Here is a 17,188-nt window from a genome sequence, read left to right on the forward strand (position 1 = left end):
GACTATTGGTAACAACAATGTCCACACTGCACCTAGTGACCACACCAGATGTACGCTTGGTTATATTGATTGATCTGTCAATAAGTCTGGCAGGATTAAAAGTATGTGGGGAACATCATCTCCATTAATGACACTTTCACTCTGCAGCGGAGTGTGCGCTGATGTGAAACTTCCTGGCAGTTTAAAACTGTGTGTCAGACCGTGACTTGAACTCGAGACCTTTGCGTTTCGTGGGCAATTGCTCTACCAACTGAGCTACCCAAGCACGACTCATGACCTGTCCTCACAGATTCAATTCTGCCAGTACCTCGTCTCCTACCTTCCAAACTTCACAGAAGCTCCTCTGTGAACCTTGCAGAGCTAGCACTCCTGGAAGAAAGGATAATGCAGAGACGAGGCTTAGCCACAGCCTGGGGGATGTTTTCAGAATGAAATTTTCATTCTGCAGTGGAGAGTGCACTGTTATGAAACGTCCTGGTAGATTAAAACTCTGTGCCAGACTGAGACTCAAACTCAGGACCTTTGCCTTTCACGGGCAAGGCTATATCTGGTATAGCACTTGCCTGCAAAAGGTAAAGGTCCTGAGTTCGAGTCTTGGTCCAGCACATAGTTTTAATCTGCCAGGAAGTGTCATACTTCTGTCCTGATTGAAGGTAGTGGAACAGAAAGCATTCCTGACAACTCAATTCTTTAGTACCTTAAATAACGTAAAAACTTGGTTTTAGTTCAGTGGGATGAAACTGAAAAAAATGTGTGTATAATGGGCAGTGAAATTGTGTTGTAGGAAGCTCAAATTGTATATATTGGACACTGAAGCTTCAGAAAAGAATTGTTTGGTATGTTTTAAATGTTAACTGTTTTGGGTAAGTTTAACTGTGACTTAAAAATACCAACTGAAAATACAAGTTACTGAAACCAGCTCACAGTTACTGTTCTTTCCACTTTATTTCGGAGGATTAGGCTATATTTCGATAATCGAGTAGCTTTAATTTAGTTACTAATTTGTGTCTACAGCGTCTTGTGTGCATTGCAATAATTTCTGGCCACAGTAGGGAAAAAAACATATTTTAGTACAAGTCTTGAAGTCATTTTGCTGCTGTTCGCTGTCAAACTAGTACATAATGTGAGTCTGAGAAACAATATTGATTTATTGTTGAACCAAGGAAAATACTGCAGCAAAAGACATTACAGTTTGTTTTTTTTTCCACAATGCCTGGAACTAATATTTTTCCCTTTACTGATCTGATACCAATAATAGAAAAAGAAAACTTTTTCAGTACTTCTAGTTCCTTCTTAAATTTTCTGACAAGACTGTCCACTTTTCATTCAGTTCACTGTAATTTATTCCCGTATACATAATTTAGATGCTACAGGACTCAGCTAAACATAGGAAATAGAAACATCTAGACATTTTTAATTTATTCAAAAAATTGTCGTCATCGTCGTCGTCATCTTCAATCCAAAGTTGGTTTGATGTAGTTCTCCACACTAGTCTATTTTGTGCAAGCCTTTTCATCTCTGCATAACTGCTGCAGCCTACATCAGTTTAAACCTGTTTACTGTATTCATCCCTTGGTCTCCCTCTGTAATTTTTAGCCATTATGCTTTCTTCCATTATAGAAATAATAATCCCTTGATGCCTCAGGATGTGCCCTATCACCCACACCTTCAAGTTATGCTCAAAAAAATTCCCCAATTCAATCCAGTATCTTCTCTTACATTATTCAATCTACCCACCTAAACATTAGCATTCTTTTATAGCACCACATTTAAAAAAGCTTCAGTTCTCTTTATGTCTGAATTTCTTATTGTCCCCATTTCACTTCCATACAAGGCTACACTTCAGACAAATACTTTCACAAAAGAATTCCCAACACTTAAATTGATAACAGATTTAACACATTTCTCTTTTTCAGAAAAGCTTTTCTTGCTACTGCTAGTCTGTATTTTATGATCCCTCTGTTGTGGCCACCATGAATTACACACATCAAAAAAGTTTTGCTTCACCTCGGTTCCAAGAGTTCTGGAAGCTGTACAGAAAATTGGAATAGAGATCAACATAAACATCATTTCCACCCTTTTTATTGCTCATGAAAACCACACATTGTACGTTGTACCACCATACAGTGAGACCTTCAGCGGTGGTGATCCAGATTGCTGTACACACCAGTACCTCTAATACCCAGTAGCATGTTCTCTTACATTGATGCATGCCTGTATTCGGTGTGGCATACTATCCACAGGTTCATCAAGGCACTGTCGGTCCAGATTGTCCCACTCCTCAACAGTGATTCAGCGTAGATCCCTCAGAGTGGCTGGTGAGTCACGTTGTCCATAAACAGCCCTTTTCAATCTATCCCAGGCATGTTCGATAGGGTTCATGTCTGAAGAACATGCTGCCCACCCTAGTCGAGCGATGTCATTATCCTGAAGGAAGTCATTGACAAGACATGCGTGGTGGGGGCACGAATTGTCATTCATGAAGACGAATGCTTCGCCAATATGCTGCCGATATGGTTGCACTATCAGTCAGAGGATGGCATTCATGTGTCGTACAGCCATTATGGCGCTGTCCATGACCACCAGCGGTGTACGTCGGCCCCACATAATGCCACCCAAAAACAGCAGGGAACCTCCACCTTGCTTTACTCGTTGGACAGTGTGTCTAAGGCATTCAGCCTGACTGGGTTGCCTCTAAATACGTCTCTGACGATTGTCTGGTTGAAGGCATATGCAACACTCATCGGTGAAGAGAACGTGAAGGCAGTCCTGAGCGGTCCATTCGGCATGTTGTTGGGCCGATCTGTACCGTGCTGTATAGTGTTGTGGTTGCAAAGCTGAACCTCACTATGGACGTCAGGAGTGAAGTTGCGCATGTTTGGCGATTGCGGACTTGGTGGGTTGGAGAAGGCGAGTATGCCGTTGGTGTTCCACAATGCGTTCCTGCACAGTTCGTGTTGTTTGCCCTATATATGATTTGCCACATTCACACGGAATTTTGTAAACACCTGATTTACGCAGGCCCAGGTCATCTTTAACGGATCCCACGAGTGATGAAATTTTGAAAGGAGGGCGAAAGATGACTCTCACTTCGAGCTCAAACTTTTGGAGCTCAATTATCAATGAATCTGTGGAAATAAGTTTGTCTGACAACGAGACTCTCATCAATCGAGATAGCAGTTATCAGCTAAACTCTGCTTGGAATCCTGTTATAGAGAAACTTCGTAGTCAACGTAGTTATCTGCATAAAGATGAAAATCGGCCTGATATCGATACGCCAATCTTTCACCGTGGAGGGTGCGAGGTGCAGCGCATGGAGCTGTTATGAACGTGCACGCTGAGCAGCACATGCGCAATGTCACCTCAGTATGGCTTTAAATAGCGGAGCTCATCGCATACTCGCCAGTACTACTACTACAGTGGCACTCACCTGAAGATGGACAGAAGACTCTGCGCCGAAGTATCGTGGCAGGACGTTACTGATATCCGGCAGTTCTCCCATGTTTTTATGGAACATCGCTTTGGTTTACTCCGAGACACCTGGCACTTCCCTTGTTGAGAACCCCTCCTGGCACAAAATGACAATGCGGACATGATTGAACTGCGGTATTGAGCGTCTAGGCATGGTTGAACTACAGACAACATGAGCTGTGTACCTCCTTCCTGGTGGAATGACTGGAACTGATCGGCTGTCGACCCCCTCCGTCTAATAGGCATTGCTCATGCATGGTTGTTTACTTCTTTGGGAGGGTTTAGTGACATATCTGAACAGTCAAAGAGATTGTGTCTGTGATACAATATCCACAGTCAACATCTATGTTCAGGAGTGATGGAAAACTTTTTTTGATGTGTGTATTTTGTTGCCCAAATAGCAAAACTCATATTTACTACTTTTAGTGTCTCATTTCCTAATCTAATTCTCCTAGCATCACCTGATTTAATTCAACTACATTCTTTTACCCTTTTTTATGCAGTCTCTTTTCAAGACATTATCAGTTCCTTCGTAAAGTTTTTGTCTTCCTGAACTCTTAACTGCCTTTTCAAATTTCTCATTTGTTTCCTTGAGAGCTTGCTCAGTGTACAAATTGAATAACATTGGGGATTGGGTACAACCTACAACCCTTTATCACTTCCTTCTTAACCCCTTTCGTGCCATTTGACGTTTGTAACTACTATGATTTCTGTGCTGGTAAGCTAAGTGAAAAAAAAGTAGTGTTTCCAGGAGATTCATGCTTCTGAATAATGCGACACATTATTCTAGTGATCACAGTCAGTTGTTGATTGACATGATGGACAGACATGTAATGTGGTGATTTTGGAGTGCATGTGAGTAGCAAATGCTACATAAAGGAGGTTTTAGTTCCAATGTACTGCCTGCTTTTTAGGTATGTTTTCACATCATAACTCCTCACCACATGTGATGAGGAATGTTCAAGCCTTTTCAAAGAATGACAAAGGTCAGTGCTTCTCTTCTTTACACAGTCACCTGATATGTTACACATACAAGACATCTGAGATGTGAATGTTCAGTAACTTGTCCTCCAGAGTCCTCAAGTAACCACTGTTGGTGCTTTGTGGTATCTCATAGAAATGGTATCAAAGATGATTTCCTGGGAATATATTCAGGCCACAGTGTTTAGAGACTGTGATTGTAGTGTGTGGGGACTTAACATCATATGTAATACTGTAAGTTTGCAGTTGTATACAGTTTTGTAATCACTATCATTTGTGTGTTGTCCGGTACGTAATTAATACTCCCAACTTCAGTCCAGTCACAGAACTCCTTGTAAACTTTTGCGTTGTAATTTTCCCAATATGTTAGTGTAGGTTGCATCGTGCATGGATAATACTCTTTGGTATGTACAAGAATACACTGTAGCTATCAGTTCCGTACATTTTCTTGACGTAATGGTATTTTCAGTATAAATGAATATTGTATACCTTAACAATGGAGATGTTATTTGTGCAGAACATTCCTCCTTCTGGTGGAACATCTAGTGGACCAAGTGGTGGTAGTGCAGGAGGATTCATAAGTCCACCACCTCCAGTACCAAACAGCACACCATATGGAGCTCCTTTCTCATACAATATTCCACCTTCTGCTTCTTCCGCTTCATTTGATGCCAAGACATTAAATACAGCTACCAACAGCATAAAGGTATGTAGTTTTTCATTAAGGCAACACAGCTATTCTTTTAATCAATAAACATAGGAATATACTTTCTATGTTGTTTTGAAAAAATAAATTGTTTTTAATGTATTTCTTTTTTCCTTTTATTTCACTGTCCTATCTTACTATAGTCACAGACTTAAAGATTCAACATGCAGTTCAATCTTAACTTATATTTATGTATCTTCTTGCAGGATGATACTGACTTACCCCCACCATATAGCTTCAGCTTCCCACCTGATTTACCAGACCAGAACAAACAGGTAAATGTTTATTAAGCTAAATCAAATGGTTGATGCTTTAAAAATGATAGATTTCAGGTGTGTGTGTGTGTGTGTGTGTGTGTAAAAGATACCAGAAAGGAACTGAAACACAAAAGCTTGTTTAATTTTGTAACCCTTTAAGTGTACCTCTGAGTCACCCACTGGTGACAGGGTTGCCTGTCCTTAGTTTCCATTTTCTTTTTGGAAACTATCAAGCTACTTTTTTTCCCAGGACATTGAAAGCATATTACAAATTTAATTGTAACCACACAGTATTTCAGAGTGCCATGTGAGCACTTTTATTTGCTAACTTTATAGTGCAGACCAGTGGAAGCAAGTCTCACCCTGCTCATAGATTTCCATAGGAAGAGGAATAGTGCAGTGGCTATAAACTCTGCCTTCCTCGTGTACTGCTATCAATATTATTTGGAATAGTGACATGGAAATCAAGAAAGAATGCTTCAGTGTTTCTTATAACTGATGATAAATTCATTTACAAAGTAATAGATATGCACAGTAAAGTGCGGGCCTTTAAAACTGCAACACTATGGAGGTGGCATGCAGCAACCAACCAATTGATATGAAGCATACTACATACTTAGATATGAAAGTGATTATCATTTTGCAACCAACCAATTGGTATGAAGCATACTACATCCTTATGTAGGCAAATGATTAACATTTCAGTGCAACTGTTCAAAGTAAGTGGAAGTACCACTATCTGCATTCTGTACGAGGGTTTGAAAAGTCCATGCAATAATAAAAACTACTTACGTGTTTGGGGGAAACCTTTTTTAATTTTTTGTCATAGTCTCCTTTTAGACTTATACACTTTGTCCAACGCTGTTCTAATTTGTTGATCCCTTCCAAATAATAGGAACTGCCCAAGTCTGCAAAGTAGCTATTAGTAGCTGCGATCCTCGTTTGGATAATATCTTTGTCCCGCCAGCCATTTCTTCATATTGGGGAACAAATAGTAGTCCAAGGGAGCCAAGTCTGGAGAATAGGGGGGGGATGTGAAACGAGTTGGAATCCTATTTCCATTAATTTTGTGACCACAACTGCTGAGGTGTATGCTGGTGCATTGTCGTGATGGAAAAGTACTTTTTTGCGGTCGAATCGCCGCTGTTTTTCTTGCAGCTTGGTTTTCAAATTCTCCAATAACGATGAATAATATGCACCTGTAATAGTTTTACCCTTTTCCTGATAGTGGATGAGGATTATCCCTTGTGAATCCCGAAAGACAGTTGCCAAAACCTTTCCAGCTGAAGGAATGGTCTTCGCCTTTTTTGGTGCAGATTCTCCCTTGGTAACCCATTGTTTAGATTGTTGTTTGGTCTCCGGAGTATATTAATGTATCCATGTTTCATCCACAGTGACGAAACGATGCTTAAAGTCCTGCGGATTCTTCCTGAACAGCTGCAAACAGTCCTTGCAACACTTCACACGATTCCGTTTCTGGTCAAGCGTGAACAATCGCGGAACACATCTTGCGGATAGCTTTCTCATGTCCAAATGTTTATGCAAAATATTATGTACCCATTCATTCGAGATGCCCACAGCCTCACATATCTTAACTCTTCTGTCATCCTTTACCATATCATGGATTTTATCAATGATTCTGGAGTCATAACCTCCACAGGGCATCCAGAACATTCAACATCACTTGTGCCCATATGGCCACTCTGAAAATTTTGAAACCACTTATAAACTGTTCTAATCGAAGGTGCGGATTCACAATAGTGTTTATCAAGCTTCTCTTTAGTCTCTTGAGGCATTTTGCCTTTCATAAAGTAATGTTTAATCACCACATGAAATTCTTTTTTGTCTATTTTTTGACAGTCACTCGACTTCCTTGATTCATATGAATGCCAAACACAAAGAAATAGACCATGTCGCTGAAACTTGGTGTGCATTCTTTCCAAAGATGCTACTAACTAAACATGACCTCGATACACGCCGGTGGTGCCATCTCTCGGACTTTTCAAATGATCCTCGTATATAAGAAAAGATCGCACATTGGGTTTCATGTTCATAAAATACTCTTCAGTCAGAAAACAATGAAGTGCGTATTCCAGAACCAAAATTTTATCTACAGTGAACATACAACCCTGAAGATTCACCACCAACTAATTCAGTTTTGGCTGTTTGTGAAAAGATAGAAGGTGAAACAGCTACCAGCATGTGTCTCTATTTGACAGCAGCGGGATCATGGCCTATTGAGACTGTTGTTTACTATTCTGGTTTATCACTCGCATTTGTTTGGATCTCATGACTGTCCTGCAGGTGTGATGGATGTCCACATCGAAACTGGTGTCAGTGTCCATGACATGGTTGTGGCAACAGTAATTATCAAAGTACAAAGGACAACTAAAACAAGGCAGAAAGATATATATGTACAGTAAAATAGAAAAAAAATTGTTGTCATATCTCAATAAGGAACTTGAAACTTCCAGCACAGGGCAGGAGCATGTAGAACAATTGTGGCTCAAGTTTAATAGAATAATTGACCATCCACTGGATAGATAGGTATCCAGTAGAACAGTTCATAATGGGATGGACCATGTGTAGTATACAGTTACTTTAAAGAAACTCGTAAAGAAACAGAGATTACTGTGTAATAGGTATAAAACAAAGTATAGGGCTAGAGACAGAGAGATGCTGAATGAAACGCATTTGGCTGTCAAGAGGGCAATGCATAAAGCTTTCAGTAACTATTGTAGCAGAATATTGTCAAATGATCTTTCACAAAACCAAAAGAAATTCTGGTTGTATGCAAAGGCTTTTTGTGGCAACAAAGTTAGTCCTCAGTCCCTAGCGAATGAGATAGGAACTGAAATTGAGGCTAGCAAATTAAAAGCTGAAGTGCATAACACCAATTTTAAATGTTTCTTTAAAAAGAAAAACTCAGGAGAACTTCCCCAATTTAATCCTCTTACCACTGAAAGGATTATTGAAACAAATATTAGTGTCAGTGGTGTTGAGAAACTGCTGAAATTGTTAAAGCTGAACAAAGCTGTAGGGTCTGATGCAATCCCTATCAGATTTTATACTGAATTTGCAGCTGAGTTAGCCCCTCTTATAACTATAATCTGTCATAGATACCTTGAACAAAAAAATCATGCCCAGTTCTAGGAACAAAGCACAGGTCATACAAGTCAAGAAGGAGGGTAGTGGAAGTGACCACAAAACTACTGTCCAATATCTTTGATATCAATTTGTTGTAGAATCTTAGAACATCATCTGAGCTTAAACATAATGAGGTATCTCAAACAGCATGACCTACTCTGTGCCAACGAGCATGGATTCTGAAAACATTGATCATCTGAAACCCAACTCTCACTTTTCTCACATGACACACTGAAAGCTTCATATAGGGACGGTCAGGTAGAGACAGTATTTCTTGATTTCCATAAAGCGTTTGAGTCAGTATAACACCTACACTTACTGTCAAAAGTACAACCATGTGGCATATCACGGGTGAAATTTATGACTTGAGGACTTTTTGCTATGTAGGGGCCCTTGTTGTTCATGTTGTATATTAATGACCTTGCAGACAATATTAATAGTAACCTCAGACTTTTTGCAGATGATGCTGTTATCTGTAATGAACAACTGTCTGAAAGAAGCTGCATAAATATTCAGTCAGATCTTTATAAGATTTCAGAGTGGTGCAAAGATTGGCAACTTGCTTAAATGTTCAAAAATGCAAAATGGTGCTCTTCACAAAGTGAAAGAACATAGTATCATATGACTACAGTATGAATGAATCACTCTTGAAATTGACCAATTCATACAAATACCTGAGTGTAACACTTTGTAGGGATATGAAGTAAAATGATCACATAGGATCAATCATAGGTAAAGCAGGTGGTAGACTTCAGTGTATGGGTAAAATACTGGGAAAATGCAATCAGCCTACAAAGGAGATTGCTTACAGATCACTTGTGCAACCAGTTCTAGAAACTTGCTCAAGTGTATGGGACTTGTACCAAGTAGGACTAAAGGGGACATTGAACATCTACAGAGAAGGACAGCATGAATGGTCTCAGGTTTGTTTGATCTGTAGGAAAGTGTCACAGAGTTACTGTAGAAACTGATCTGGTAGACTCTTGAAGATAGACATAAGTTATCCCAAGAAAGTCTTCTAACAAGTTTCAAGAACCAGCTTTGAATGATGACTATTGGAATATACTACAACCCCTTGTGTACTGCTCACATAGGGATTGTGAGAATGAGATTAGAATAATTACAGCTCACACACAGTGGCATTCAGTCATTCTCCATACGTGAGTGAAATGGGAAGAAACCTTAATAACTGGTACAATGGGACATACCCTCTGCTAAGAGCTTCACAGTGGTTTGCAGAGTGCAGATGTAGATATGGAATTGATAGATTCAGGAGTACCATACTAAGGACCATGCAGGATCTCCATGCCTCACGTGACTAACACCAAAGAGGACAGATATGTTGTTTGCTTGGCCACAGTGCATCCTACAGCCATTGAGTCAGAAAGTGGGTTGTCTGCAGCCAAGTATACATACATACACACACAGTAAGGCAACTTGTGGCGCACCACTAACAGTCAACATGGTAACCATTGTTGCAGCAGCAGTGAGAAGTATGCCAACAGCAATGGGTCTAAAAACAACATTGGAGACAGGAGTGGCACCACATTCTCTTTCCAGATGAGTCCATTTCTGCTTATAGCATCACAATGGATATATTCATGTATGAAGAACCAAGGAGAATGAATGTTGCCATACTGCATTCATCACCACCATAAGGGCACAGCAACTACTCTGATGAACTGGGGTGCCACTGTAAACTCAACATGATCTCCTCAAATTCATGTAGCTGGTAATTTAGACAGATGATGTAGTTCTGATGCTGTGTCCTATCTTCAAGGTCTCCGTGGTGTATTGCCCTTGTCAGAACATTCTCCAGATTTCTCGCCCATTCAAAACATCTGCCCATGGTTTGCTTAGAGACTGGTACACCACCACTAGCCACCCACTATGACTGATTAACTCTGGCAGAGAGTTGATGCAGCTTGGAATGACGTACACGTATTCGAGACCAGTTCAACTCATTGTTCAGCCAGGTTAAAGCCACTGTTGTCACCAGAGATGGCTGCTCTGTGTACTAAACTTCATATCCTATACTCACCTAAAAATTTAATCATGTAACTATACAGTAACTAAATTTCATTATTTTCTGTCCTTCCTTTTATTGCAATTTTAATGGCCAGCAGTATAGCATAGATATGTATAGCAACTTTTTCTAAAACAGTGAAGTCTTAAATTGAACATCCGAAGGTTGTCCTGTGTCTACACGTGCACTGAAGTGTTTATTAACTGCATAACTTCGCAGCAACACTATTATGCTGCTTGCAGAAAATCTATAGCTTCTACCTATTAGAGTGTAGGAAGCTGAAGTGTCAAAGAAAACTGTCCAGACTATTAGTACATTTTATCTTTCCAAATTGAAGTACAGAGTTTTGCAATATAGTAGTGTTGGGGAAAAATGTTAATCAAAGGAAAAGTACAGTTCCACATTTCATGTGTTTTTTTTTCTGTAAAGAATTGGTAAGATCCAGGAACTTCAGTGGAATCTGTTGAACAAGACTTCATTCCTCTTTGCTGCCTTTCATACCCTCTCATAAAACAGCTGTATTAAGGAGGCAATTGGCTGGTTTCTCTGCAGTACGAGGTCTGTTCAAAAAATTCCAGAAAATTCATAATTACGCGCCAGTGGTATGTTTGGGATTCCAATCCCATTTCGCAATGGCGTTGGAATCCCTGCATGTGCATAGTTTAATGTGTAACTGCCGGAAGTTTCATTGTTGGACTTCTGTTAGTTGTTTACAGTGCTGTATTGAGTAGAACATTGTGTCACACAGTCTGCGAATTGTGAGATGGCAAAGTTGGAGGAGCAAGGCATCTGCATTAAATTTTGTGTAAAACTCAAGAAAACTTATACGTAAACACAAATAGACACAACAAATTATGCAGGAAGCCTACAGTGATGAGTGCTTCAGCCATACTTGGTCTTGCGATTCGTTCACATGGCTTAAAAATGGCTAGATGGAAGTTAAAGACAACCCTCATACAGGATGCACTTTGACATATACTGATGACGCTCATATGAAGAATGTCAACAAAATTGTGCATGCCAGTTGAAAACTGACTGTTGAGAGATTGCAGTAGAATTTAACATTTCAATTGGATCGTGTCATCAAATCCTGGCACAGCATCTTGGAACGCATCACGTTGCCACCAAGTTTGTCCCACTACTCATGAGTCAAGATCAGAAAGACCTTCACCTTGCAATATGTGAAGAGCTTTTGGATCTCGCAAATGAGAATGAGATGTTCCTTAAGAAAATCATAACTTGTAATGAGATGTTGGTCTGTGGGAATGATGTTGAGACCAAGGTTCAGTCTTCACAATGGGTCAGGAAAGGTTCTCAAAGACCAATAACAGCTCGTCAGCTCATATCATATGTCAAAGCCATGTTGATAGTTTTGTTTGACTTTGAAGGATTAGTTCATCAAGAGTCATGCCACAGGGACAAACTGTTAATCGATGGTACTATAGGGGTGTGTTGCGATACCTGTGAAAAAATGTGAGAAGGAAATGGCCTGAAATGTGGCGATACAGTTCAGGGCTCTTGCATCACGATATCATACTCGCACATTCATCCCTGCTGCTGTGTGACTATTGCACAAAAAACGAAATCACTGTGCTGCCTCTTCCTTCATATTCTCCGGAACTGACTCCTGTGGACTTTTTTCTTATGTCCAAAGTTGAAAATCCTGTTGAAATTATGAAGATTTGCAGAGACAGATGAGGTAAAAGAAAATTCACAGACAGCACTTCGCACGATCCAGCAAGAGGATTACCAAGACTGTTGCCAGAAGTGGAAATGCCATTGTGAAAGAGAATATTTCAAAGGAGATCATGCATGATAAGTAAAAGGGGAGTGTAGAAAAATGTGGACAAAGTTCTGGGATTTTTTTAACAGACCTCATACAATTTCATGAATCCTTTTGCAGTAATTGAAAAACAGAGACAGATAAACTGTCTATTCTTGCTAATATTTAAGGAAAGAAAAATTTCTCCTTCAGTGGAAAAGAGAAAATGATAAACAAAGGTGGTGTACAATAAAAAATGAGTTAGTGTGTGTTGTCAAAGATGAGAGCACTTGTCTCAGATGGGCAGAGCTATCAAAATAACGGTTTAGACCTTTAGTTCTTTTTCACTATTCCAATCACAGTTCCTGAAAATTCCATCAACCTTTAATTCTTCATTTGTGTGGCCATACTGTCCGTAGTTGCTTTATAATTCTTGACGGTATTTTTGTTCTGTCGTTGCAACTACAAAAATTCGTGTCCCCCCCCCCCCCCCCCCCCCTCCCTACCAGACACATTTCGCTTTATTGAGGTAAAGCATCATCAATGGTCCGTAATTAAGTTATTTATATTTTGATTTGGTTTTAGATCAAAAAACAGTTTGTTAAGAATAAGTTGATTTGTACTTAGTGATTTTTGGTTGATTTCTCGCTTACATCAGGAAATGCCATCTGCTAGCACGTCGTTGTGTTTCTGTGTTAGATACTGATAATTTTGGTCTAATTTTTAGTTTTTCTGCAACATTATGCATTTCTTATGTTTTTTCACAACACACTTTTATGCACACCACTGTACTCTGTTTGTTTTTGTACTTCTAAGTATGTGTTAAGTAAGTGAGAAAACAACTGATAATCACCATAAGTACAAATCAACTTATTCTTAATGAACTGTTTTTCAATCTAAAGTCAAATCAAAATGTAAATAACTTAGTTACAGACCACGGATGATGCTTTGCCTCAATAAAGCAAAATGCATCTAGTGAAAAATATCACCCATTTTTGTAGTTGCAACAACGGAACAAAAATACCTTCAAGAACCCATCAACTTTGTATTTTGTTCCTCTACATCTGAAAGTCTGTGATTCAGCAAACATCTGGAAGTCTGTGATTCTGGAATGCTTGCTTCATTTGACCCATATTCATTTCCCGTTACTATCGAATGTAGATGCATTTTCTAAGCTCTTGAGAAAATTCAATGTCAGTCATAAGATCTATGCCAGTTTTTATTCTGCCCTTCGTTTTTTAATCACTGTGTGGAATCATTTCATTTTACAGAGCAATGAAAAGCCGAAACCAGCTCCACGGTCAAAAATGTCTCCGGGGGAAGACACCTATCCAGAACTGCCTGAACTCCCTGCTGTGCCAACGGACAGTTTTCCGCCTGCGCCGTCAGCACCAGGTCCTTCAGATGACATTGATTTTGATGATTTAACACGGCGCTTTGAAGATCTGAAGAAGAAGAAGTAATTGTATAACTCGAGCATTAACTCTGTTTCCAGGTACTGTTTGCCTCATAATGAAACAGTGTGTCAGATCTTTGTGCTTACAGAGTAATAAACCTCTTAAAATCAAAAGGCCTTTTTGTATTATAAAAGTGGTTAAACACAAAGTACTTTCATTTATTTTGTGTTTTGTTGTTATTGACAGAACCATAAGAATTGCATAGTAATAGTACAGTTGAGATGTGACTGGAAAAAGATTGAAAATAGAAGCAAGAAAGAAAGAAAATAATATTTGTACACTGCTATAAAACTGAATTTAAAATATCTTCTTTTATGGCTTGTTTGTTCTTCCCCATGACCTTTCTTTGGGGTTTATGATGACTGATCGCTAAAACAAAATACTTGTACAAAATATATTTTTCTGCTGTTAATTTTCTTTATGCTAGCAACACTGTGAATCTGCATTTGAAATGTAACAGTGCTAATCAACAAAGTTGTATCATCTGGAGACATTTTCTGAGTGCTGTACTGTGCTTGTAAATAAAATTTTAAATATTTTTAACAAGAGTTATCCTATTATAATGTGTTTTGTATTTTTGTGCCAGAACTGAATGAGTTGTTATATGTGAATTGCTACTCAAATATGTAACAAATGAAAGCACATTCTGTGCATTATTATTAGCTACTGCTGTTATGACTCAGTGTACACATACATTTACGTACATATGTGCGAGGGGGGGGGGGGGGGAGGAGGGAGATAGTGAGAGAGAGAGAGAGAGAGAGAGAGAGAGAGAGAGAGAGAGAGAGAGAGAGCTTGTTTTTTGATTTCTCAAAATCCACAATCCGCTCACACCCAGTGCTGTTCTTCATACGTACATTCTCAGAAATCTCTTTCTAAAATTAAATTGAGACTTGTTTTGGCAATGAATTATATCTTTGCATCTGCTTCGTAGCCCTTCCTTGCTTGTTCCATTGTGTATTATTTTTCCAGGATGAGATTTTCACTCTGCAGTGGAGTGTACACTCAAATGAAACTTCCTGCCAAACTGAGACTTGAACTCAGGACTTTTGCCTTTCGCAGACAAGTACTCTACCAACTGAGTTACCCAATTGAAAAGTATTATTCTGACACAGCATCTTTTGTTTCACTAAACTAAATAAATTCATCATGACAGCATTCCACATTGTTACTTCTGATAACTTCCACAGCAACCTAGGCATTTATGTTACATCTGCAAGGCAAATATTTTATGAGAAATGTTTATCTTCTGCCCCAAGAAAATGGATCCTATAACTTTTTAACAAAGAATTGGTGTGTTTCATCTTGTGGTACCATGCCATTGACTTACTGCTATTCTCAGCAATATGGAACACTTTCCAAGTACTTCTGCCAGTTGCATTTCAGCAAAAAAATTGTATCCATATTCTTTTAAACACCCAAGAAATGTCTGTACTATAGTTCCTCTGTTCTTTTCTTTTAGAGGCTTTTTTGGTGCACGGGTTCATGGTTTCAAATTACCCATTACATATATAACTGTTTAATGAAAAATAGTTCTTGGTGCTTCTTAATGCCTGTTAGATCAGATCTTAAAGACTGTTGATTATTTTTTCAGTGTCTATGGATACCTTTTGACTTCTCCTTTGACCATGAATATTCCCTTTCCCCCCTCTTGAAATTTGGAACACTGTTTCACTAACTCATAAGTTTCTCTACAAACAGAAATAAGCAGGTTTTGAATGTCTGCAAGTGCTTGTCCATTTTCATGTATAACACTTCCAAACTTCATACTTGTTGCCATTTGTAATCAATGTTACTATTTGGAATCATTTTTAAGCACAAATGTAGTCTGAAGAATTGTGGCAGATCACTTACACGACAAGAGGGAGCATGCCTTCCATTTTTATTAGATTTGTATCTTTATATCTAACCATGTTGTATATACCTCATCTTCACTTATCACAGAAAGTACGATATGAGAGAGGGTGGGAGTGGAGGGGGGGGGGGGGGGAGGGACTTAGAGATGCTTTAGGCAAATAAATATCATCTGCAGGCCGTATTTCAGTTTCATATATTGGCAGAAAAAAAAATTACATAATGGAAAGCTTCACTCAATTTGTTAAATCATAGAGTACTGTTCTGTTCTGTTCATTTCCGCACTCTAAGTCTAGGTGTCTCCATACCTTGACAGTTATTTCTTTCTGAGATATCCATATAGCAGGATCTTCTAGATGGACAAAGTGAGTTGTTGTAGCAGTTTATATGCTGGGCTCATACTTGGGAAAAAGCAGGATTCAAACTTCCCCCAAACATCCTGATTAGGTTTTCTGTAGTTCCTTTAAATCACTTAAAGCAAATGCTGACATTTTTCCTTCGAAAAATACACAAATCATTCCCTATGTGATCCTTATCAGTCCGAGCTTGTGCTCTATATGTAATGATCTTGTTGTAAATGGTAACCTTCATTTTCAATTTTGCTCTATATTTCATCCATTTCAAGCTGAATTGATTGGACATTGATCAGACAGAACATTATGACCACCTACCGAACAGCTGATGTGTTTGTCTTTGGCACGAATAACAGCGGCAGCATGTCGTAGCATGGAAGCAATGAGGCCTTGGTAGACTGCTGGAGGGAGTTGGCACCACATTTGCACACAGAAGTCACCTAATTCCCATAAATTCTGGGGAGGAGGGCAATGAGCTCTGATGACATGTTCAGTCACACCCCAGATGTGTTTGATAGGGATCAGATCTGGTGACTTGTGGGGGGGAGGTGCAGCATATCAATTGGAACTCATCGTTGTGTTCCTCAAACCAGTCCATCACACTCCTGGCCTTGTGACATGGTGCAGTATCTTGTTGAAAAATGCCACTGTCATTTGGAAACATGATTGTCATGAAGGGAGTGCATTGTCTACAACCCATATATGATACCCCTTGGCTGTCTTGGCACCTTGCATGAGCTTCACAGGATCCACAGATGCCCACGTGAATGCTCCCTAGAGCATAATGGAGCCACCACCAGCTTGTCTCCATCCCACAGTACAGGTGTCAAGGAACTGTTCCCCTGTAAGACAACTGATTTGCGCCCTCCCATCGGTACGATGACGAAATTATCCAGATTCATCAGACCGTATTGTGCTCCGTCACTGCACCAACATTCAGTGGCGATGGTCACGTGCCCATTTCTGTTGTAATTGCTAATGTTGTTGTGCTAACATTGGCACATTCATGAATTGTCGGCTGTGGAGGCCCATCATTAGCAGTGTTCGATGCACTGTGTGTTCAGACACACTTGTAGTCTCCCCTAGCATTAAAGTCTGATATCTGTTCTGCCACAGCTCTCCGCCTGACCAGTTTTATCAGTCTACCCAGCTTACGATGCCTGACATCTGTGAT

The 17,188-nt window shown here is 39.4% G+C and overlaps 1 protein-coding gene across 1 annotated transcript in view; it reads left to right on the plus strand.

Moving 5' to 3' along the window:
- LOC124546007 (IST1 homolog) overlaps positions 1-14,355 on the plus strand; it is a 34,197-nt gene extending 19,842 nt beyond the window's left edge. The window contains exons 5-7 of the mRNA XM_047124978.1: positions 4,970-5,158; positions 5,365-5,433; positions 13,622-14,355. Of these exons, the coding sequence (XP_046980934.1) occupies positions 4,970-5,158; positions 5,365-5,433; positions 13,622-13,813 (450 nt within the window). The 3' untranslated portion in view covers positions 13,814-14,355. The remainder of the gene's footprint in view (positions 1-4,969; positions 5,159-5,364; positions 5,434-13,621) is intronic.
- Positions 14,356-17,188: the final 2,833 nt, after the last annotated feature.

Source organism: Schistocerca americana, chromosome 8, assembly GCF_021461395.2.
Source record: "Schistocerca americana isolate TAMUIC-IGC-003095 chromosome 8, iqSchAmer2.1, whole genome shotgun sequence".
In the NCBI taxonomy this organism is placed as follows: Eukaryota; Metazoa; Arthropoda; class Insecta; order Orthoptera; family Acrididae; genus Schistocerca; species Schistocerca americana.